The sequence below is a fragment of the Equus asinus genome, chromosome 8 (assembly GCF_041296235.1).
Source record: "Equus asinus isolate D_3611 breed Donkey chromosome 8, EquAss-T2T_v2, whole genome shotgun sequence".
Lineage (NCBI taxonomy): Eukaryota > Metazoa > Chordata > Mammalia > Perissodactyla > Equidae > Equus > Equus asinus.
Window position 1 is genome coordinate 33,867,071 of NC_091797.1, and position 22,773 is coordinate 33,889,843.

General features: G+C 49.0%; 1 protein-coding gene and 1 long non-coding RNA gene across 6 annotated transcripts in view; one reads left to right on the forward strand and one right to left on the reverse strand.

Annotated features, from left to right (window-relative positions):
• Positions 1-22,773, forward strand: part of LOC139045864 (uncharacterized) — a 98,942-nt gene that overhangs the window by 20,606 nt on the left and 55,563 nt on the right. Inside the window, exons 2-3 of one of the 2 annotated variants that reach the window (XR_011505101.1) lie at positions 20,716-21,027; positions 22,059-22,222. This is a non-coding gene — a long non-coding RNA (uncharacterized lncRNA). Of the gene's footprint in view, positions 1-20,715; positions 22,223-22,773 lie in introns of both variants that reach the window. The other variant, XR_011505100.1, reaches the window with a different exon arrangement.
• On the reverse strand, positions 4,042-16,442 carry LOC106836299 (MHC class I polypeptide-related sequence A-like). Of its 4 annotated transcripts, XM_070515301.1 has the most exons (7): positions 16,299-16,442; positions 8,870-9,133; positions 8,302-8,589; positions 7,845-7,949; positions 7,448-7,726; positions 7,199-7,326; positions 4,042-4,387 (listed from the first exon to the last, which is right to left on the reverse strand). In XM_070515301.1, the coding sequence occupies exons 2-7, from the start codon at positions 8,910-8,912 to the stop codon at positions 4,289-4,291; spliced, it is 942 nt and encodes a 313-aa protein (XP_070371402.1). In that variant the 5' UTR covers positions 8,913-9,133; positions 16,299-16,442; the 3' UTR covers positions 4,042-4,288. The 4 variants fall into 4 exon arrangements, with proteins under 4 accessions (XP_070371402.1, XP_070371404.1, XP_070371401.1 ...); XM_070515303.1 differs by lacking the exon at positions 7,845-7,949; XM_070515300.1 differs by having other exon boundaries at positions 4,042-7,326.

The following is a 22,773-nucleotide window of genomic DNA, read 5'->3' on the forward strand; positions in this document are numbered from 1 at the left end:
TTGAACATGACCTCCGAGGAAGCTCCCGTCTGGCATCATCACTCAGGTGTGGGACCTGAGCAGGGGACCCTGGTCCTCCTGACCTGCCCAGCTCACATGCCCTCCCACCTCAGGCTCCTCCCCATGATTGGTCACAGCAAAAGTCAGTGACAATCTAGACTGAAAATGAAACTTGAAGCAAAACCTCCCTGTGTCCTTCTTACTTGTGAGGGGTCAGTTTGAAGCTCCGCCCACATCACCAGGACCCATCAGTGCCTGGTGCATGGGGCTGGGGGTCTGGACCTGTGTCAGGAGCCTGATGTCACTCACTGGACTCATCCAGGCTGTCATACCCACTCTGGAACCTCAGGTCACTTAATAGACCCTTTAGGGTCTTGATGAACTCTGCCTCAAAGCGCAGATAGTCTGGTCCCAGCTTTTCCACCCAGAGCTTCAAACTCTGATCCTTTTTAGAGTTGAGGAACCAGGGAGAATCAGATGGGCTGCGCAGGAAGTTTATTAATTGCATCCTACAGGATCAGCAGCAACATCCTTCTCCCCACCTCGGGGCTCAGCTCTTTTACTATCTCCTTGGAGCAGGATGATGCCTCATGGCCACCTTGTGGTCTGTGGTGTTCCTTTCCCCGGATGAAGCAGGACCCTGAGATCAACCTGGAGCCCAGGCCTTTATAGACTTTCCAGTAAAGCAGAAAAGGCAAGAGGTGGGACTCTGTCGGGGGAGGAATGGTGTCATCTCCACCTCTGGGGAGATCCCCATCACCATGTTCAGAGGAAGGGCCGAGCCTCTCTGCCCATGCTGAGAGGGAGCTCTGGGCCAGGACTAGCCTGTTGGAGAGGAGAGGACCTGCTCTCTCACACTGATGGCCCCAGAGAGAGAGACTTCTCCCCAGCTGTGTACTAATCAGGTCCATCCACCCCTCAAGAAATAGACCCTGGAGGTTGCTTCAGGTGACATGAGCAAGATGCGCACTCAGAGATGAGGTGGCCCTGCCAGGGTCCTTGGGCCTCCAGTTATTCTGGAGTGCTCTGTGCTCTGACAGGACTTGGGTAGGAGGCTCTGTATAAAATAGAAATTCTTTATAGCCTCTCGCTATGTTATTTTACTTTTCATTAGCCTTTTAAAAATTGTAATATAAAACACAGATACCAAAAAAGAACAGGTATCTCAAAACAGTGCCTCTAATAAAAGGCAAACACCTTTTAACCCCCAGAGAGACAAGATTCTCAGTCAAGCCACAAGCCACAGAATCTGCCCCATCTCATCATAACCTCCTCCCTCCCCAAGTCTTGATTTTTATGTTAATCGTTTCTTTGTTCTATTTTATAATTTTCTCATTCAAAATCATAGTTTAATTTTACCTTTAAAACTGATTTTGTTCCCTTTTGTTCTCCAGATTCCTCCTTTATGCCTTTTATCCTCCTACAAGGTTTCTCATAGTTTGCATTTTCTCTTGTAGACAGAGAAAGGAATTATCCAGATGCTCAGATGAGGACCTTACCCCCTAACACAGATGGTCGAAAAATCCATTAGGAGTAGAGCCACGTCTGAGTACAGGAATGGAAATCTGCCGGTCCTGGCCCAGCGTCTGTGAAGAGCTCACCGCCTGCCTTGCCCCCAGCCCTCTTCTGATCTATCTTGTAGAGTTTCTCATAGTTTGCATTATTCTGATTACATCTCCAAAGTTTACTTGAATATGTATCTCTGCTATCTGTATTTTCATAAACTGGTGTATGGATAAGGAGGCTTGATGATATTCAGCTTTGGTGATTTATTTTTGGCAGGAGTACTTTATTGATGGTTTTGTCTTCTTCCATCAAGAGGCATTTAGATTCTAGTTATTTCTTTTACTGTAATGTTAATGGACATTGCTCTATAATGGGTAAATCTATTAATTCATTTGAGGTTGCAAAAGAGTTAAATTGCCAGTCTCTCACTCCTTCTTCATTTATTAGCTGAAGAATTTCTAAAATTAGAGATTTTCCCAGTCTACCATGTGGTTACTCAGTAGAACCCTGTTTTGTGAGAGGCAACTCTGAGTTAGTATCTAGCAGTTTCTGAGTATTTTGCTACCCAACTCTGACCAGATGAGACTCCTGTCTACTGGTCAGTCCCTCAACATGGCATGCACATGGTGGGCTTGGCTCAAATCCATCTCTGGCCAAAATACTACGATCAGTGTGGCAGGCTGCACAGAGCAGAAGCCTTTATAACTTGCAGGATGAACTCTTGGTGGATGCTGTTATCAGAAGAGGGCTTGGGGCAAGGCAGGGAGTGAGCTCTTCACAGATGCTGTGCCAGGACCTGCAGATTTCCATTCCTGTACTTACATTTCTGTGGCGCTACTCTGAGCGGATATTTTAACATCTCTGCTAGGGAGTCAGGTCCTCATCTTAGCATCCGGATAGTTCCTTTCTCTGACACAATATACAATGACTTTTCCTCAGAATCAGAAAAGAGAGATCAGGGAAAAGAACCTGAAATATGTGAAGTAGATCAGAAATAGACCAGAACAGCACAGGGCATATGCTTCAAAATTTGGGGAAAAAAGAATGTTTTGGGGAACAGTCATAATCATAAATATCCCCACCTCCCCAAAACCTTATCAACCAGCACCAGGACTGAGCTCCTGCCACAGGACAAGCACTGTGCTCCATGGCTTACTGTAACTCTAGGGATTATCCTCAGGGCCCTGGGACAGGGTGGGCAGCTGACCACCAGAAACACAGGGCAGCTTACGCACAGTCATCCAATCCTAAAGTGGGAGAATGGATTATCTGAACACAAATATTTCTGACTCTGAAGCCCAAAGGAGTAAAATAGATTCTGAAAGGGCCGTTTGGACACTAATTAATAAATAATTACCATTATGTGAGGGGAAAAAAAATACTCTTTGTTTCTATGACTGTGATTACATTTACCTTACAATTGAGAAAATTCTAACTGGTATATATGTCTACCAACTTTAAGAATAATTATCCTCAATGCATTTAGAATAATAAGTTTGCATAATGTCCTTTCTGTTTTCTGAAAGTATAACTTGCTGAAGAACCTACCTTAATTTTAATTTAAAATACTGAATGAGTTTAGGAATTCAACAAATCAGAGAATGGCAGATACTGCAATGGAAATATGAACAAAATTCTTTTTTTCCAGTTTTATTGAGATATAATCGACCCACAGCACTCTCTGAGTTTAAGGTATACAGCACAATGACTTGTCTACACATATTATGAAACGATAGCCACACAAAGTTAAGATTCATCATCTCATAGAGATGAAAAAAGGAAAGAGAAAAGAAATGTTTTTTTCCTTGTGACTCAGGATCCACTTCCCTAGGAACTTTCACACACACCCTACAGCTGTGGGAAGTAGTCATCATCTTGGACATTACATCCCCTGAACTGAGTTCTCTTAGAGCTGGAAGTTTGTGTCTTTTAATCGCCTTTATCCAATTCCCTACTCGCCACCTCCCGCCTCTGGTAACCACAAATCTGCTCTCTTTTTCTATGACACACCACCATCTGTGTGCCCCAAGACCAGAAGGCAGAAAGGACAGAGCATCGGGGGGAGTGTCTCACCTCCCCATCGGCCTTGCACAAATCGGGCTGAACTGATGGAGGCAGAGGCTGATGCTTATGCTTGATTGATTCATCCACATTCTCTGCTCATTTATTCTCTCATCAACTCAGTCCATGTATCTTCAGCAGTCACTTCACCCCAGAAGCACACTGACCCCTAATATTCTTAATCTGGGAACCCCAGAGCACTGTCCCAGTCCCCCTCCCCTGATGTCACACTTCAGCATTGCTTCATCACCAGGTGTCACCTCTTCAGGCAGAATTTCCCTCACAAGCTCACCCAGGAACATTGGCCCCAGGTGTCCCATCCCAGCTCCTCCCAGCCCTTTACGCTTGGCTGTGAACCTGTCACTCACTGGGAGTTGGCGGTGATGGAGGTGGAGATTTTTTAAGGCTGTGTCCAGGCATCGAGACACACCTCTCCTCATGAGGAACAATAACAAAGGAACTCACAGATAAAGCTCACTGACAACAATATAATTAGTATATAGGTATTGTAACATGACATAAAAATATTGATAATCTGGTGAGCTATAAAGACCTCAAGGATAGTAACACTTGATCCTGCATCCACAACTGGAAATACTGTTATTTTCCCCATTTCTTAGATGAGGAAACTGAGGCACCAAGAGGGAAAGTGCTAGTAAGACCCGAGCAGGGAGCTGAATTCAGGCCTCCTGGCTGCAGATTCTAAGCCTCCTCAGTTGAATCAGTGGACTCGGGCTGACAGCAGAGACTGAAATCCCAGCTGCTCAGTGCCATTCAGGTCCGTTGACGCCATCTGGTGTTGAGGTTGCAGGCTAACGCTCTGGGGAAAGAGAAGCCAGTAAGTGTTGAAAGGTTGCAGATTGTTTTCTATACCCTCAGGAATTCTCTTTCAGTTGCGCCCAAATCAGATTTTGCCTTTCTATCAGGGAAAATAACACCCCCACTTTTTCTCCCTCTCATCCCACCCTTCCAAGCCCTTGCTGATCTCCTCCCACGACTCCAACATCCTCGCCTGTCCCTGCTTACATCACCCACCACGCAGGAAGAAGAAAGGGCCACAGGACTAAGGGACAGCATGCAGGAGTGGAAAGCCAAGGCCCTCCCCTCCTCTCAAGCCCCCAGTCTCCCCAACACGGTGGGAGGCCTCCCTGAAAGAGAAGCCCCTACTCCTTGGTCCTCCAGGCCTGAGAGTGGTCACACACACACTTCCTTCTCTCCTTACTTCTCAGGCCTCCTCACCTGCACAAGCACCTGATCACCAGGGCCGGCGTCTGCTCCACTGGCCCTGCTCCACCACAGGCACTGACCTCCTGCTGCAGCTCAGCCTCCTTCCCTCCCCCAGCCCTGAGCCAGCAGCTCCGAAATGGAAAGCCCATCAGGAAGCTTAGCTGACCAGCAGGCAGAGTCTGTACCGACCTGACCCTGGAGCACCCAATGCTCGCAGAGGTCCGGCCTGGCCGTGACCTTCACACCTGACCCAGGCTCTCAGGTGGCACTTGGCCTTCTTTGCTCCTTCTTGGCCCACTGGCCCCTGGAATCTCAGCTTCAGCCAGAGTGCTGCTGCTGCGCGGAGGCTGCCCAGGCCTTCCTGCTCCTGTTTCTAGCAGGGACTCAACTGGACACTGCTCTAACTGCCCGAATGAAATCTGCTTCTCAATGTGGACTCAGGGGTTCACTTTGTTTTGTTTTGTTTTGTTTGCAGGGGAAGAGTCACCCTAGCTAACATCTGTTACAATCTTCCTTCTTTTTTCTTCTTTCCCCCATGAGAAAGCCCCAGTACACAGTTGTGCATAGTTGTAAGTTCTTCTGGTTCTTCTCTGTGAGCAGCCACCACAGCATGGCTACCAACAGGAAAGTGATGTGGTTCCAAGCCTGGGAACTGAACTTGGGCCACCGAAGCAGCACGTGCCGAACTTTAACCACTGGACATCAGGGTTGACTCGAGTCAGGGGTTCCTGAGGCCCCTCAGCCTGAGGCGGTGTCTGCCCATCTCTGCACCCTGGGACAGCCACTGCCACCACACCCAGCTCCCACATGGAACCCTCCCAGACACGAAGATCCCCATGAATTCCTGTTTCATTCCACATGAAAATATGAGGAAATCCTATTAAGGTTAGCCAGCTGAAAACATAAACATTAGTTTTGGACAGCAAAATTTAAAGTAGGTATTTTCAGAAATGAGCACATCTTTCACACTCTATTCTTGACTAATGCACCAGTGACAGGGGGAGGCAACCATTTCTGCCCCAAGGGAACCTAAACTGCTGTTCCCTCTGTGGGGGCCAGAGCAGGATACACCACAGACCTGCAATGGCCTCTGCTCTGGCTGTAACACAGATGGAGCCCCTTGCTGTGGGGAAGGTGACAAACTCTCCCAGTCTGCCCAGGACTGAGGGCCAAGTGAGAAGGATATTAGGTTCAAGGGTGAGAACTTACTTCCCTCTCAAGGGTCACATAGAACTGGTGGGAACAAAAGACCCACATCCTGGCACCCCTCAGCCCTTCACACTTTCGGGCATTGTTTTTCTTCTTTGCCCAAAAACAAAACTCCCTCTTCCCCTTTCCTTGCCCCTCAAGCAAACTGGTAGTGGGGAAATAATGGTGACCATCCCTTCCTCCAAAGTACAGGGCGGTGGCCACCATGGGGAAGAGAACTGGCTCAGGGACAGCCAGGTGAGGCCCCAAACACAGCCCCAGAGCCCACTCTGCATGCCCCCTTGGACTGGACCCCAAGGCGCTGGGCAGGAAAAACCTGCAGGTGGGATACAAACAGTCAACACAGCTGCCCTGAGAATGGTCTGTCCTCTCTCCCCACATGGTCCAGGGTGATCTGCTCTTCTGCTCTTCCATATTATCTGCAAGGAAACTCCAGGAAGCATGAGCGCGTGTCCTGGGAACTAGGAAGGTGTAGAGGCCAGAGGGACCCCAAGGAAACAACACTCGGGAGATGGTTCCTGGAGGAGGAATTGGAGGGTCTACAACATGGACAGAAGATGACCAACAGTGCTCAGGGCCCAACTGTTGTTGCAAGTGGGACCTCCCAACGGGATGTCCTAGGCAGGGCTCGGGCACCAACCGGTGACCCCCACTTTGGGCCTCGTGGGTCTTCTACTTGCATTCCTCATAGTGGCTGGAGAACTGGGGGAGCGGGTACAGGCAGGAAGGGACTACAGGTGTCCCCTCTCAGTCCTATGCCTCCCCACTGTGTGACACTCCCACTAGGTCACAGACACTTTTACTGCTTGTTCCTTCTGATTCCATGGTCACTCAGGCCTTTCCCAACAGGCACATGATCCCAATACATTCCCCCTGGATGAGCTGGTGAGCTTGAGTTACAGAGACAGAGGGTCCTCCCTCTGACAGAGCCACGGTCCTCCCTGCTGCCCAGTCCTTACCCAGAGCAAGGAGTGGCCACAGCTGCACACTCAAGGGGCCCAGCCTGGCCTTGGCTGTGGGCAGGACCAAGGGGTGTAGATGCTGATGTGGCCCCCCTTCCCCTCACAAGTACTCTAACCCTCAGCTCTCCTTACAGAGGCTTGTCATCCTCACTTCTATCGTGCATAGGGAGATAAGAGGGCCCTACATCCCAGGCAGAGCCCAGCCATGTCCGCTCACTACCCAGTTTTCTCACCTGGGCTCTCTGCAGCTGGTTTTGTCTTCTTCTTATGTAACATACGACACACACAGTCACAGCAATAATAATAATACCAACAACAGCCAGACTGATTGCCCATCCACTCTGCTGCACCACGGCCTTTCCTGAAAAAGAGCCTTATTACAACCTGGGCACATCACAGCCACAGCCCTTCTCTCTTCTCTCCCACCCAGGCCTCTGGCCCCACCAGGGTCAGGACCCCCTCCAGGAGCACCCCAGGCTCACCAGAGAGCACAGGGTGTGCAGTGCGGTTCCCGCTCTGTCCCACGTGACACATGAACCTCTGCTCTTCTCCTTGGGGAATCCTTATGGCCACCCAGGTTTGGTAGGTGCCATTCCCATCAGGCAGGACAGCCCCAGACTGCTGGGCATCCTGGCTCAGGGGTTCCTCAGCCTGACGCCAGGTCACTGAGATGTTCCGAGGGGAGAAGCCGAAAGCCCAGCACGTCAGGTTGACCATGCCACCCGAGGCCTGGCTGAGCGTCACGTTCACTGCTGGGGGCACTAGGGAAGAAAGCACGAAGCCAGTGAGGCTGGTGTCCCAGCCCCACTCCCCTCTGAGGGAGATGGAGGCCACAGGGCTCCCCACACCGTCCCAGCTCTGGCTGAAGCCCTCACTGACCTCGGACCTTCCCAAGCCTGTCCTGCACCCTAAGGCCAAATTCCTCTAGACTGCCAGGAAGATGGGTGGGATTGAGGTTCACTCTCTTGGATCCACGTGTTGAGGCTGTGGAAGGAGATGAGACGGGTGGCTTCTTTGTGACAGGCAGGCTGGGAGTCAGGGGGACTCGCACCTCAGAAGGAGGCTTCCTCTCCTGCCTGACACCCACCTTCCCAGTTTCAGTGTTCTGTCTGAGGGCACACCGCTTCACTGGATTATGGACACTGGAACGGTTCATTGCCCTGCCCACCTGTGTGGTTTCTTTATCCAGTGGCTTTAACACAACAGGCAAATCACAACACAACACCCCATCACAACATACATGCATCCCATAGTGCAGGGTGGGTTTCCTCGGGCAGAGTTGGCGGGGAGGCTCTAGGGGCCTGGAGGACAAGTAGGTCCTGCTCCAGGGTCATACCTGCTCTGTCCATGAAGCCCATCCAGGATTTCCGATATCTCCGCAGTCTTCCACAGAGCTCTCCCTGCACACGGGCACGGTAATCCTGGCTTTGAAAGCCATCTGCTTCCCAGGACTTCTTGATCTCCATAGCCTGGGTCTGAGCCGAGGACTTGGCCACCGTCCACTCATTGGTCTTCGGGTTATAGGAGAGGAAGAGCTCCCCATCATAGCAGAAATGCCACAAGCCCCTGGCGCTGTTGTCTTCTTGGATCTCGCAGCCCCGAATCTCCTGGAGGGAGTGAGAGTCTGCCCCCACCGAGCAGTGACTTCTCCATTCTCTGTCCCTCTGCCTTCCCTGCCCAAGTGAGAAACTCTAGCCAGGAACACCCCCCCCCCCCACCGGCTTCCGTCCTCCATGTCTTCCTGTGCTGGCTGAGTAATGGCCACCTCCCTGTTGAACTCCACAGGCCCCATTCCCCACCCTCACTTGCAAGCAAATCCGGTGGAATGACACAGGTCTTTGCTGTCTGCCCCAAACTTTCCTGGAAAAGATCTCATATCACCTGTGTCCCTTCCCCACACTCACCTCCTTTCTGGTCCTGCAGGGCCAGGATGTCTGCCAGAGTCATTTTGAGGTCCTTCCCCTTCTCTGTTAAGTCTTTTGTCTCTGTGTTCCAGGTTTCCGCTCCCAGGACAGCGCCTGCCCACAGCCCACGGGGCTCTGCCCTGCCTTTCTCACTGTCATAGTGCAGGAAGGGCTGACCATCCAAGTATCCATCAGCAAAAAATCTCGGTTGCACAGATCCATGGTGAGACACCACTGTGAGGTTATAACGAAGACTGGGGGATCCTGGGCAAGGAGGAGACCACATGAAACTGTCAATTTGCGGAAATTTGTGGAATTTACAGAAATAACTGCACGTAAGATGTTTAATAGAAAAGTTGTGCTGTCCTGAGTCTCTCAGGGTCTGGAGGATGCAGAAAACGCACATGTGCAAAGGCACAAGGATGAGCTTTCCAATATAGGAAAGTAGGAAAGGGCAAAGGAGGAGAGGGAATTGCAGAAGGTGGGGGATGGAGATGGGCAAACATGTAGGTCAGGTGCCCGGAGAGGGAGGCAGGGGCTGCCTAAGGGGCCAGGTAGGGGACAGGCTGGCCTGCAGGGGGCAAGGGAGAGGCAAGAAGGCCATAGAGAAGGGGAGGTGTCATTAGGGCAGAGTCAGGGGATGTTAGGGGCCTGGGATGGGAGGGATCCATGGTCAGCTTGACTGTGGTGCGAAGATGGGATACAGTGAGATGGGGAGCGAGGGGTGAGGGCTCACCATGGGTGAACGAGTTGGGGCCCAGGGAGAGTGAGGCTTGAGGCCTCAGGCATAGGGGTGGATTGTGACACAAGAGAGTTTAGGTTGGGCCGTTACCTAATGGGGGAGGTGAAAGTGTGGGCCTTGGTCCAGAGGTGAAGAGGCATGGCGAGGCCCCTGGTGGCAAGCTGGATGGACCTGCCAGGGCATGGACCTTTCCCATCCCCTGGGAAAGGCGGGTGGCAGGGTCTCAAAGAGTCAGCGCAGTGTGTCCAAGGAGTTGAGAGTTAGAAAGGAGGGGGGATAGAAGAGAAAATAATCTGAAATGCCAAGGTGCTCAGCCTGGAGAAGGAACTACATGGTTGGAGCAGGTCAGGTAGAGGGGCAGGAGCAGGAGCCTGCACTGGAGGGGAGTTAGGAGGATGGAGCACCAAGACAGGGGACAGGTCTGCGCATGAGGGGCTGTGCAATATGCCTCAGGGCTCCCCATGGTGAAGGTATTAGGAGAGTAGGGATGGAGGGAAAACTCTCTGGACAAAAGACACCCTGGAAAGTTAGGGTTCAGGATAGTTTGGGAGAGCCACGTAGGTGAAGGTGCCTTGTAGACAATGACCCATGAGGGGTGGAGGAAGGACTTGGAGTGGGGGGAAGGGGGAGGGGAAGGATATAGTAGAGAGGGGTCAGAGAACTGCAGAGAGTAGGGGATGGCAGTGGGGAGAGGTCAAACGACCGAGGGGGCACATGATATGACAGGGGAGGAGGCTAGGAGAGAGTCTGGTGTGGGAAGCTGGCGTATCAGAATATTAGAGTTAACATTGGGAAGGGAGAGTGAGAAGGGAGGAGGGAAGAGGCCAGAGAGGTCACAGATTGAATCCCTTAGCCAGAAGCCTTCAGACTCTAGCCTCCCTCGGTGTGAGAGTCAGGAGCAGCCTCAGTACCCACAGCAGGAGGAAGTGTGGTTAGAGCCTGGGCTCCCCCATAGAGCTCCTGGTCACTAGAAAAAGGTCCCTAACTCCTAGGACTGAGACCCTTGAGAGCTGACTGCCTGGATTCTCCTTGTTGTCCAAAGCAGGAATTCAGACAGGAGCAGAGAAGACAGTACTCAGGGCCCTGAGAGGGCACCCCACAAACCGGTGGGAAGTGTGTTCTGAGCCTCAGACCTCCAACGTCCCTTGAGTGCCATTCAAAGCACCAACCAAGGCAGCAGTCCAGGCCCCAAGGGTGTCAGAAGCAGTGACGTGTTCTAACAGGAAGAACCAAAGTGGATGGCACACTGAAGGGTAATAGGATATGTCACCCCAAAATATGTCTCTTTGATGTATTGATTATTTTGAGTGGTAGGCCCTTGAAAAGAAGCAAATGGGGAGTAACGTCAGCATCATGGCAGAGTGAGTTGTTCCCTTGGTCTCTTCCCTCTAAGTTATAACTAAACAGATATTCATGAACCAACAGAGAATTCCCTACACAGCACAAAAGGACACCTGAGAGACCCACACTGCCATCCATCTGAAGGTGGGTGGACTAGATGCCCAGAACGCAGTGGAACTAGGTGAGGGCACCTCTCCACCTCCCCAGCAGCAGTGATCCCAGTCTCATAACCTCACACAGTGGCCGGGTAGGAGTGTGAATGGAGGAGGACGGCAGCCAGCCCAAGTACGAACACTTTCTGCGTGGTAGCCTGGCCCGCAGTAGCATCCACAGTGCCGTGGTGGCCTCACCTGTGGATCAGCTCCCCACTGAGGTGTGCATCTCAGCCACGGCATAGGTGCACCTCCCATCTAGTGCTCCAACTCAGCTGGTCCCCATGGAGCACACTGGCCCCGCCATGTGAGTGCAACCTGCCAGGTGGCTGTGGCAGCGCGCACAAAGGCAGAGTTTCTCTACCCTCCCAACTACAGCAGAGAAGGCGGGATCAGAAAACACAGCTCCTGCCCCCCTACCCAGCGGTGGCAGGGACAATCTGTGATGTCATACTACCACAAACACACCAGCAAAGGATCAATCATAAAACACCAAGACTACATCACACCAAGAAGCTTCTGCAAGGCAAAGTAAACCATGGACAAAACGAAGACAGTCCACCAACTGGGAGAATACACTTGAAAATCAAACATCCAACAAGGAGTTAATTACCACACTATAAAGAATTCATACAACCCAACATCAAAGAAACAATCTGATCAAAAAATGGACAGAGCAGGGGCCGGCCAGGTGGCGCAGCAGTTAGGTTCCCACCTTCTGCTTCGATGGTCCAGAGCGCCACGATTCGGATGCCAGGTGCGGAGCTATGCAGCTCTTGGCAAGCCATGCTGTGGCAGACGTCCCACACAGAAAGTAGAGGAAGACAGGCAGGGATGTTAGCTCACAGCCAGTCTTCCTCAGTAAAAAGAGGAGGATTGGCAGCAGATGTTAGCTCAGGCCTAATCTTCCTCAAAAAAGTAAAAAAGAACACAGCATATGAAGAGACATTTTTCCAAACAAGATTTACAGATGGCCAACTGGCACATGAAAAGATGTTCAACATCCCTAATAATTAGGAAAATGCAATCAAAATTACAATCAGATATCACCTTACACCTGTCAGAATGGCTATAATTAACAAGACAAAAAATAACAACTGTTGGTGAGGATGTGGAGAAAAGGGAAGCCTCATTCACTGCTGGTGGAATGCAAACTGGTGCAGCCACTATGGAAAACAGAGATTTCGCAAAAAACTAAAAATACAACTACCATAGGATCCAGCTATCCCACTACTGCATATTTACCCAAAGAACATGAAACCAACAATACAAAGAGATTTATGCACCCCTATGTTCACTGCAGCATTATTCAAAATAGCCAAGACATGAAAGCAACCCAAGTGCCCTTCTACGGATGAATGGATAAAGAAAATGTGTCATATGGACACAATGGAATACTACTCAGCCTTTAAAAAAAAAAATCATCCCATCTGCAACTATATGGATGGACCTTGAGGGTCTTAAGTTAAGCGAATAAGCCAGACAAGGAAAGCAAAACACCATATGATTTCACTCCTACAGGGAAGATAAACACATAGATAAAGAGAACAGATTAGTGGTTACCAGAGGGGAAGGGGTTGGGGGGTGGGTGAAAAGGGGCAAAGGGGCACATATGTATGGTGACGGATGAAAACTAGACTATTGGTGGTGAGCACAATGCGTCTATACAGAAACTGATATATAATAGTTTACACCTGAAATTACACAATGTTATAAACCAATACGACCTCAATAATTTTTTTAAAAAAAAGCAAATGCAGGGAGAAGCTTTGTCTGAATTCCCCTTGTCTACCTCAAGATAGGTCCTCCAAAAGGAAGTCAACTGGCACAGATCACAGGCGAGTTTCATTAACCAAAGATCGATTCTTATGACAGCAGAGGAGACACCGTGCCCTAACTTTGTCACAAACTACCAAATCCCCCATCTATTCTTCTAAGGGCCCATTCACCTTTCCTAAATCATGTGCTCTCCCTACAGACCACCTCCCCTTCCCTATTAAGATGGATGTGATCCTGAATTCTGAGGCACTCTTCAGAGGAAGGGATCTCCCTGGGAGTCTCTCCTGGATACAGGAGGTACACCTGTTAATAAACTTTGGGTTGTTTTTCTCTTCTTAATCTGTCTTTGATTACAGGGGTCTCAGCTAGGAACTCAGAAGGGTTGAGGGAAAATTATTTTTTCTCCCCTACAACCCCAAGTATAGCAAAGAGATTAAGATGAGACCAGAAAATGGCAGGGTGGGGTGGGGTGTGAGGGGTGAATGAAAGACTGGGTAGAAAACGGAAAAACGAAGGGAAAAATCCTGCTCCAACCGCTGCCGCACCCCTCCCCATCCCTCCCAGCCCCCCCACCCCACCCCGCCCCGTGCCACAGGCCCCTCGCAAGGCCCCATGGTTCCCCCTTGGCTGCGGACTGCAAATAACCCCACTCACCTGCAGCTGTATGCAGGTGGGCAAAAAGGGCAGTGCCGGCCAGGAAGGGCAGAACATAGCACAGCCACATGGCTGAAATGAACAACCTCCAGCAAGTCCACAAGCTCTGAGGAGCTCATCTGAGCCAGGAATGTGGCAGCAAAAACTTTTAAGACTTCACCGGGGCAGCTCTGTAGGCTCCCTCCCAGAAAACATCCTCATATCACACCCCGTCCAATCCTGAGCCAGCAGAGAGAACTACCTGCCAATGAATGTAACTTACCCTCCCAAGCCCAGGCGGAGTATAAAAGCCTGAACAACACCCAGGGGGAACTGAGGGAACTGACATTCATTCCAGTCCAGGGCTATAAAAGCAGGTGATTTGGGGCTGGCCAGGTGGCCCAGCATTAAGTTGGCACGTTCTGCTTAGGCGGATGCCAGGTGCAGACCTAGGCACAGCTTGGCAAGCCATGCTAGGCAGGCGTCCCACATAGAAAGTAGAGGAAGATGGGCACAGATGGTAGATCACGGGCAGTCTTCCTCAAAAAAATAAAAATTAAACAGAAAGCCTGCCGTTGAGGATCCCTACGAAGCTTAGAGCCCGAGGGAGTATAGCCAAATAGCAGGGACAGGCTCTGGGCAGCTGAGTGTTAGGGCCCCAGCCTCAGAGGCACCCAATCACTGCAGCCCTCCCACCAAAGCGGACTTCCTGCCACAGAGCAGTGCTGGTCTCACTGAGCCCCTGTACAGACATGCCACTGGCCAGCCTTTCTGTGTCTTCTTCCTGCCTTCAGCCACCTCTGCCTCCCAGAAGTAACTTCCCCAGTTGAATCACTCAGAGTCGAAACTCTCTTAGATTCCAACCATTAGAATCTCCTCCTCTTCCTCCCAGTGACTCTAGATCCAGTCAGGTCCACTTTCCTGGGGCTCCCAGGGGATCTCTTTATTCAGTGCCTGGGGGATCACAAGCCCAATGAGGCAGCTCCCCAGTATTCAATCCAACACGCACCTCTCTCCAGACTCCCCTTTCCAACCTGCCTCAGGACATCTGCACCTCTGGACAGATCTGCCCCTCAAATTGAACAGGTCTACAAGCAAACTACACTACCCACCACACCAGCCTCTCTCCCACCCCGAGTTCCCTTAGCGTCACCATCCTTGGTCCTTTCTGATACCTTTTTCCCCTGCCTCATGGACTCAAAGTCAGCTCCTCCAAACCCTTTTCAATCCCACAGCCACTACCTTAGTCCAGGCTTTCATCCACCTCAGCCTAGAAAACTGCAAAGGCTTCCTGAACACTGTGCCTGTCCCCAGGTAGAACCATAAGGCCCCAAGAATTGAACACATAATGCCTCTATTCTACCATCAAAGCCCACAGCTGCCACAGCCTGCTGTCTGGCAGCACCCCCATTTCTCTGGCGGCACGTCCCCTGGGTTACTGTAAGAGTGGACTCCCCCCATCTCCTCACTCTGTCCCACCAAGATGCCACTGCTTAAGCATCTCCCTCCTCTGCATTACTCTCACCTCTGCCTTCCAACCCATCAGACCTGCACATGCTAATAGATCATCCCAATTAGATGGTGGTCATGGTGGCACAACCTCAGGCTTATACTAAAATCCACCTAACATACACTTTACAGGGTGAAGTATGTGATATATGAACTATGTCTCAATAATAATCACAATAATGCCATCCTGAAAGACTCCTTCTACTGAAAGCTGTGTCTTACCCACAACAGACATCTCTTGGTCTTTGGAACATCTCACCCATGCTCCTCAACCTTGGCAGCTTCCTAGAACCACCTGGAGAGTTTCTACTATCCATATGCCCAAGTCAAGGGCAAAACCAATTGAATCAGTATCCCTTGGGTTGAGCCTAAGCCTTAGCATCTTTTCAAGCTCCCTCGGCGATTTCAACGTGTAGGTGACTTTTAGAACCACTTGTCTAGCCCAGGGTGTGAACCTTCCTCATGCTGCCAAGCGAGTCCTGCCTTGAACCCCATCCTACCAAATTATACTCCCCTCACTAGATAATCAGCCACTCCAGGAGCAGGAACTATGTTCATTTCACCTTTGGCTCCCCTGAAAACGCTTTTTAAAAGTTCAACTATACCCACCATTAACAACCGTTCCACTAAGACCCTTCCCCTACACTTTTTCTATGGATGGAAACGTCAGGCAACAGAAAGTTTTAACAGTTTCTTAGGTTTCACACCCATTTTTATTAATTAACTTCTTTGACCATGACAATATATTTAGCTAGACCAGGTGTGGGTCCTGTCCCATCTCAGAGAGATTCTTTCGATTGCTAAAGATCACAAGGGGAGTGAGACTGTAAAGAGGCAGATGGAACCCAACTCTCCTGACAGCTGGTCCCAAGCCCTTCCCTTCATGATGTCAACCCTTCTTGAGGACTTCCTAGGGGCGGCAGTTCCAGCAAACTGTCTCATTCAGCTCATCCCTCCCCAACCAAAAAAGACTTTCAATACTTTAAGAATAATAGTATGCTGGGTTTGTTCCAAGGCAATTAAAGATGCTTGCAACAGAGATGAAGCCACAGCCACTCTTTCTGGGGGGCAGGAGAGGCTCTGACTGTCTAGGGCTCCGGATTTGGGGTGCTCCCCAGGAACTGTGCATGGCTGCCCTTCCCCCAACAAGCCACCCAGGTCGTCTTCTGAACAAATCGTTTCCCCTCCACCCCACCCGGCTTCCAGCCCCCTTCTTTTCTGCCCCATAAACTCCTTTTTCTCGTCCACTCTCGCCTTTGGACCCCAGACTCACAAGCAAGGCTGAGTCTTCCTCCTTGCAGATGCGCGCCACTTCTGGGTCCAGAAACCAACTGAAAAACTCAGGGCGGATGCTTGGGAAACCGGAAACCACCGAGTTTCCTGGGCGGCACCTGGGCTTATTTTCAAGAGCGCTGGGCCAGAGATTACAGGGCTGATTGACACCCGCCCTCCCCCAACCCTGGCTTGAAGGAAAGAAAGGTTGCTCCTCGTTATAAAAGCAGAAAAAAGGCGCTTATGGGCAGAGTGGGAGGGGAGCCAGCTGCACTTCGGTTCCTGCCTCCCAAACTCCTGGGCGGTTACTCCTGCCCATTGCGAAAATGCAGACCTGCCTGGGTCCCTGGAAACTGGAAGTCTGCAGGGGGATGTGGAATCTGGCTTATTTTAAACAGCATCAGAGGTGTTTCTGAGGCAGCCTCCTCCTCCACAGTGCCTGGACCTTGGATTCTCACAATAGAAAACCCTTCCTACAGCCTTGCTTCCCCCCGGAAAGGAAAGTGTCCACCAGGAGACCTTCCTGTTTGAATCCAGCTCCAGCTGGCCCAGTAGCACTTTACAGCTTACAAAATACTCAGGCAAAAAGCCCACTCTGGTCTTGGTACCTGACCTCTGCGGGTTGGAGGCAGTGATGCGGGTTGACCACGGATTCAAATATGCAGGGAATAAAATGTAAAGGATAGAGTGGGGATAGGAGGGAGGAAAGGGGGAAAGTGTTGAAGAAAGGAAGAGACAAGAAGAAAAAGCATGGAAAAAGCTAAAGGCGAAATACATTTCAAAAAATTTAATATTATTATTTCTAACCTTTATTTTCTGCTTCTATGTAGTTTGTCATTTGTTACCGCTTGACTTAAGCTGTTTGATCCATCTCTGAATGCATAAATGGATGACCATTTGAGAGTAAGTTGCAGAGAAGAAATGTGTGTGTGAGTCTTTTAGCCAGAAGAACAAGGTGTTTTGTTGTTTTTACATAACCAAAGTACAAAGTTCAAAGAGGATGATATTTTTTAAACCAACTTCATTCCAGAGTACTTTACATATGATGTACTGCATCTATTTGAAATGGACACCTGGCTGAATTTTGCCAATTGCACACACCCATGTCACCAGTACCACAGTGAAGATGTAGGTCATTTCCATCCATCGTCCCCAAAGAAAGGTCATGTGGTAAAATTCTTTGCCGCTAATAAAAGGCATAAGCTAGATTTTAATGTGTTGCTATGAAAAAATGTGTCCAACTCACTGTGAGGTGTAGGAGTCTGGAATTGGCCACCCCAACATATGTCTCTTTGGCATGATTATTTGAGGCTGGTTTCTTTGCAGACAGGAAAGCAACTGAAAAGTAGAACTTGCTTGCCCTTTGTTAGGAGACATTTACATTTGTAAGGTAAATCTCTATCTATAAAGATGCCTCCCTCTCTGTACCAGGAAGAAGGGGAGATGACCTTGTCTCTAGAAACTCTTAATCAATGCCAAAGGCAAGGACTTAAATCCGCATTTTGTTTACTGTACTTGTGTGGTAATCTCCCATGATTGACTCCCCCTCCCAACGTTGGCATTTCTTTAAGGATTAAGCATCTTTCCTTAGGTTAGCAACTGTTTGCTACGCTCACCTGTGACCACCCAGCTTGAGACAATAGACTTACCTCCTGCTACGCCCTCTGAGATAGCAGACCACTACCTGCTGTGTCCATCAGGCACTGTGCCAACAGGGCAATCTTGTGACTATTGTGGGAGGGACATTTCAATCACATGTGAAACACCCTGTTTGGGGGTATATAACCACTCTGTGCACCCCACTTCTTCAGTGCCCTTTCTTCCTTCACGAAGAAAGGCCCCGGGCCATGGTCCTCATAAAGCTTTGTTTAATTTTCTCTTGCTATTCTGTCTCATGTGAATTTAATTCTTTCTCCGGCCAGACGAACCCACATTAGGTAGAGGAAAAGTCCTCCTCCCCTACAGAAGCTTTTGTCAAAGGTTAAGAACAAGCAGAGGGGCTGGCCCCATGGCCGAATGGTTAAGTTTGCGTGCTCCGCTGCAGGCGGCCCAGTGTTTCGTTGGTTCGAATCCTGGGCGCGGACATGGCACTGCTCATCAAACCACCCTGAGGCAGTGTCCCACATGCCACAACTAGAAGGACCCACAACGAAGAATATACAACTATGTACTGGGGGGGCTTTGGGGAGACAAAGGAAAAAGATAAAATCTTAAAAAAAAAAAAAAGAACAAGCAGAATTATAACGCCAGTAATCCCACTTACATAATATATGTTTTAAATAGGGAGAACCTGGAAGATTCCTTACCAAATGTTTGACATTGATGTCTCCAGAAAATGAGATAACTTGGTGATTTTGACTTTCTCGGAACTATTGGAAGTCTATCTTTTAGTGTAATTATCCATCTGCATGGGAGTCAGGGAGAGAATAGCTCACTTTTAAAATATTGTAAAACTAAGCCCCAAACTCAATAAATTACAGATTTTTAAAAACCAAGATGTTAATTAAAACCCAACACCAGATACTTCCTCCCCTAAGACAATCTTTCACGTTTCCATAGCACTGAACCTTTCTTAAATTGCTTCTAAAAGGGATAATTTTAGTGCAGTAGACAGAGAAGTCACAACTAAGACAAAAGGCGTGGGCTGGAAACAAAAGGAGCGAAAAATCAAGTGCAGGCACTGGAGACCCTGTCCCAGTTATACTTCACCACATTCGAACCCTGCGTTGCCATACTGCCCTGGGGTCTTAGACAAAGTCAGGGCAGATCTTGTTCCCTGAGCATCGATTTGCCCTTGAGAAAGGTCCAAGGTTCTGCAGCAAGTCTGAAGAATCACAGTGACTTTCTGATCTCCAGAACTTTCAAGAATGTTTGGGCAAAGTCAGTGTCTGTCAGAGGATACAGCCCATTTGGGTGAGGCTCACTTGGGCTCACTCCTTGGCAGTGGCCTGAAGGAGAGGACTCAGAGGAGATGTACGGGTGGGTCTGAGGCCATGAGGGGCTTCCTGGGCAGCTGTGCTTTGCTCAGGTGAGGGGTGGGGTGGCAGCAGGAAGGCAGGAACTCAAGCAATAACCTCAGAGAAAGGAAGCACAGAAGTAAGTGCCGCAAGCCTCCACACTCCTCCTTCCTCCCCCAATCTCGCACTCCTGCCTCCTTCATCCCACCCTGTAGGGGGAAGTACAGAGACAGGGGGAGTACAGTAGAAACAGCAGGCTTCATGGGCCTTGTGATGGTGCCTGGCTCCCTTCTTCAGGAGACTCGTGATGAGGTCAAACTGGGAGAAGACTGCAAAAGTTATCCTTGAAGAGTAGGCCCTTATTTCCCACGCTGGCTTATTTACCAAATTCATCTTAATAGCATACAAAAACAAAACAAAACAAAATTCTGCTGTGATTTTTCCGGGCAACAAACGGCCCTGCACTCTCCCCATTCCTCATGGGCTTCAGGCCTCCCAGCACTGAGGCTCCAGGCTCCAGACCTGCTGCCTTCAGGCCAGGCCCCTCTCCTCCTGGACTCTCTTTACCTCTTGTCAACCTTACTCTGCTTATCTCTGCTACCTCATCCTTTTCCACTCCCTAGACCTGGCTCCTGAATATCTCTCACCTTCTTCAAAGGCTTTCTCCCCCTGACTACATATTCCTCAAACTTCAGGAAAAAACAAACACCAATAGAGAAATCCTGCAGGTCTCCAGGGGCTCCCAGTCTGGACATCAGCCCCCACATCCACTCACCCCTCTCTCTCTGTGTAAATGGAGAGTCAAAGGCCTTAACCCAGCATCTCAGAAGCCTCCCCACTTTGGCATTCCATGCAACCGTTGGTGTTATATGGGTAAACAAACTTTTGGGACCTCTGTCCCTGGTCTCATAGCTGAATCTAACAAGCAAGCTGTGGAGGATAAAGTCAGTACAAAATCCAGGCTGCACTGTGAAGGAGTCGTGCAGCCATCCTAAGCCTGTGTTAGAATGAATATGCAACCCCACATCTCTCGACTGAAGATGCCAGCTGGACAGATCCACAACAGAAAAGGTAAAGGGTACCTCGCTCTCACATTTCCCAGCAGCATTTCTTAAAGATTGAGGGAAAAAGTAAGACCATGGTCATCGCCTCCCTCCACACATAGACAACACCAACACTCCAAACCTTGTTTGATGCATAACCAGATAGTTCTTGTTTGTGTTATCCTTGAAGTATATGACTATTAGATGCATAAGCCCTTTCCTACACATACACTGCTTTGCTAAAAAGTATATAAACTGCACTCAGATCTGTAGACCTCAGAGCAGTTCCTCAGAACACTCTGTCGGACTATTTCCCAGGACTTGACCTCCTCACCTTGATTGTCAAGTGAATTCCTGAATTAACCTTTACCTGGACTCCTTATTTCAGCTGACGTGTACACATGTGCTTTTATTTCAGGACATGGGACAATGATATTCATCAGAACTGCGGACTATGGAGACCCCCTGTCCCCCGGAAGCTTAAAGCACCGTGCAGTAGAGAGGAGAAGAGAGTGTGGGCGCCCCTGACTCCAAGTCTACTGATCACTCCTAGCAAAAGGATACTGAAAAGAAGTTCAGGACAGTCCCTTCCCTCCAGGGACCAGGCAGGGATGTCAGAGCCGCCAGGAGAGGTTGTGAAAGTCCATCAAAGAAAAATCATTACAAGAAAATCCCTATATCACACTTTGAAGCTCACAAAAATGATCGGAAAACCAAAGCCCTAGCTCAGGTGACATCACTGAGGTTGGCGGTAAGGCTTTGTGAGACCTGTAGGGAGAAAGAAGGACATTTCTAGGACTGCAGCCCAGTAGCTCCTGTGTCTTGGGGGCTCCAGAAAGGACCCTCTCTCTTTAGCAGTGCTGAAGAAGCTCTTTGGATTTCTGAGGTTTTTATTCTTATTTGCTGACTTTGTAGATGTCGAGTTCTTTGAAAATCTTGGAGTTAATTTGCTTTGACCTTGTCTAAGTGTGAAATCTGAGACTGTGCCTGTGCAGGAAACAAGGGACTGGCCCTGTCACCATGGCCCCAAGTGAAGGTCAATTTTCTGTGTCAACTTGCCTAGGCCACAGTACCCAGATCTTTGATCAACGTTTTTCTAGATGTTTCTGTGAACTTATTTTTTTAGATGAGGTTAATATTTAAATAGGTAGAGCTTGAGTAAAGTAGATTACCTTCCATAATGCAAGTGAGCTTTATGCAATCAGCTTAAGGTCATAATACAAAAATATAATCCTGTCCTCCCCCAAGGCAGAGGAACTCATGGGGAGACTGCTTTCAGACTTGAACTTCAGCATCAGTTCTTCCTGGGGTCTCCACTTGGTGTCCTACCCTACCCCACAGATTTTGGACTTGACGACCTCTGCAATGACATGAGCCAATTCCTAAAACTAAATATCTCTCCATATGTATTGGATACATAAATGTATATATAAAATATGTATATTTTCATATATAAGTACATATTGTATATATTATATAATATATAAATATATAATAGAAATACTTTATAATTTATAAAAGTAAATATGCATATAGTAAATACATTTGATATAAGTATATATTAGAAAGTAACACACAAGCACACACACAAATATATTTTCTAAAACACTTTCACTAAATGTTTCAAATGCTCCAGCTTGCCTAGTAATATGCTAGCTTTAGCCTTAACTAAATGTTAGTTTAGCCTTCACATCTAAATATTTATGTTTTCCTTGGTGTTGATTTTTATAATTCCTATATGTTGTATTGGGTTTGTTGCAGTAAGCCAGCTTCAATCAGTTGTGGAATTCAGACAAGGAAGCAAATGGGTGGTTTTCCATTGAATTACTGCTAACACCATCTTAAAAATGTACCAACACTGAATCCAGTCACTTCTCGCACTTCAACTCTTTCCATCCTGGAACCATCCTCTACGACCTGAACAGGTAGGCCTTCCAGCTGGGCTCCTTGCTGACTCCCATGCCTGCTGTCCATGACCCATGTAACAGACAAAGTGTCACATCTCTGAAATTGTGCCTTAGAACATATCCTCTCCACCACATCCCACAGAACACCCCAGTGTCTTCCCTTCTTATGCACAATGGAGCCCAGTCCCTCACATACAAGGCCCTCAGGACAGGGCCCCTCTGACCACTCTCGGCTCATCTCATCACTCTAAGCCTGGCTCACTCGTCTGTACTCATATCAGTCACTGGACACTGCCCAGTCCTGTCTCAGGGCGCCTGTTCCTGCTGTGAATCCCCATGTGTATCTCCTCCCTAAGGCTGCTCCTCGCACCATTCAGGTCTCACTCACGCATCCAGTAGTCAAGTCCACAGAAACATCATGTCCAACACAACTGTCTGAAATGTAATGTCCTGCCATCTCCCCTCACCAATCTTCTAGCCCAAGCATATTTTTCTCCAAGGCAATTATCACTAATTCTATACCACATTTCATATGTTTAATGTCATTACCACTGGCATATATGTTCTTT

Bases quoted from the DNA above. Each gene is read 5' to 3' on its own strand.
- LOC106836299 (XM_070515300.1), bottom strand. From the start codon at position 8,912: ATGACTCTGGCAGACATCCTGGCCCTGCAGGACCAGAAAGGAG. The intron at 7,950-8,301 runs GTATGACCCTGG...CTCCTTCCACAG, and splicing joins GGGCTTCATGGACAGAGCAG to CCTCAACACGTGGATCCAAG. The intron at 7,327-7,447 runs GTGAGCCTGGGG...GCTCTTTTTCAG, and splicing joins TGCACACCCTGTGCTCTCTG to GAAAGGCCGTGGTGCAGCAG.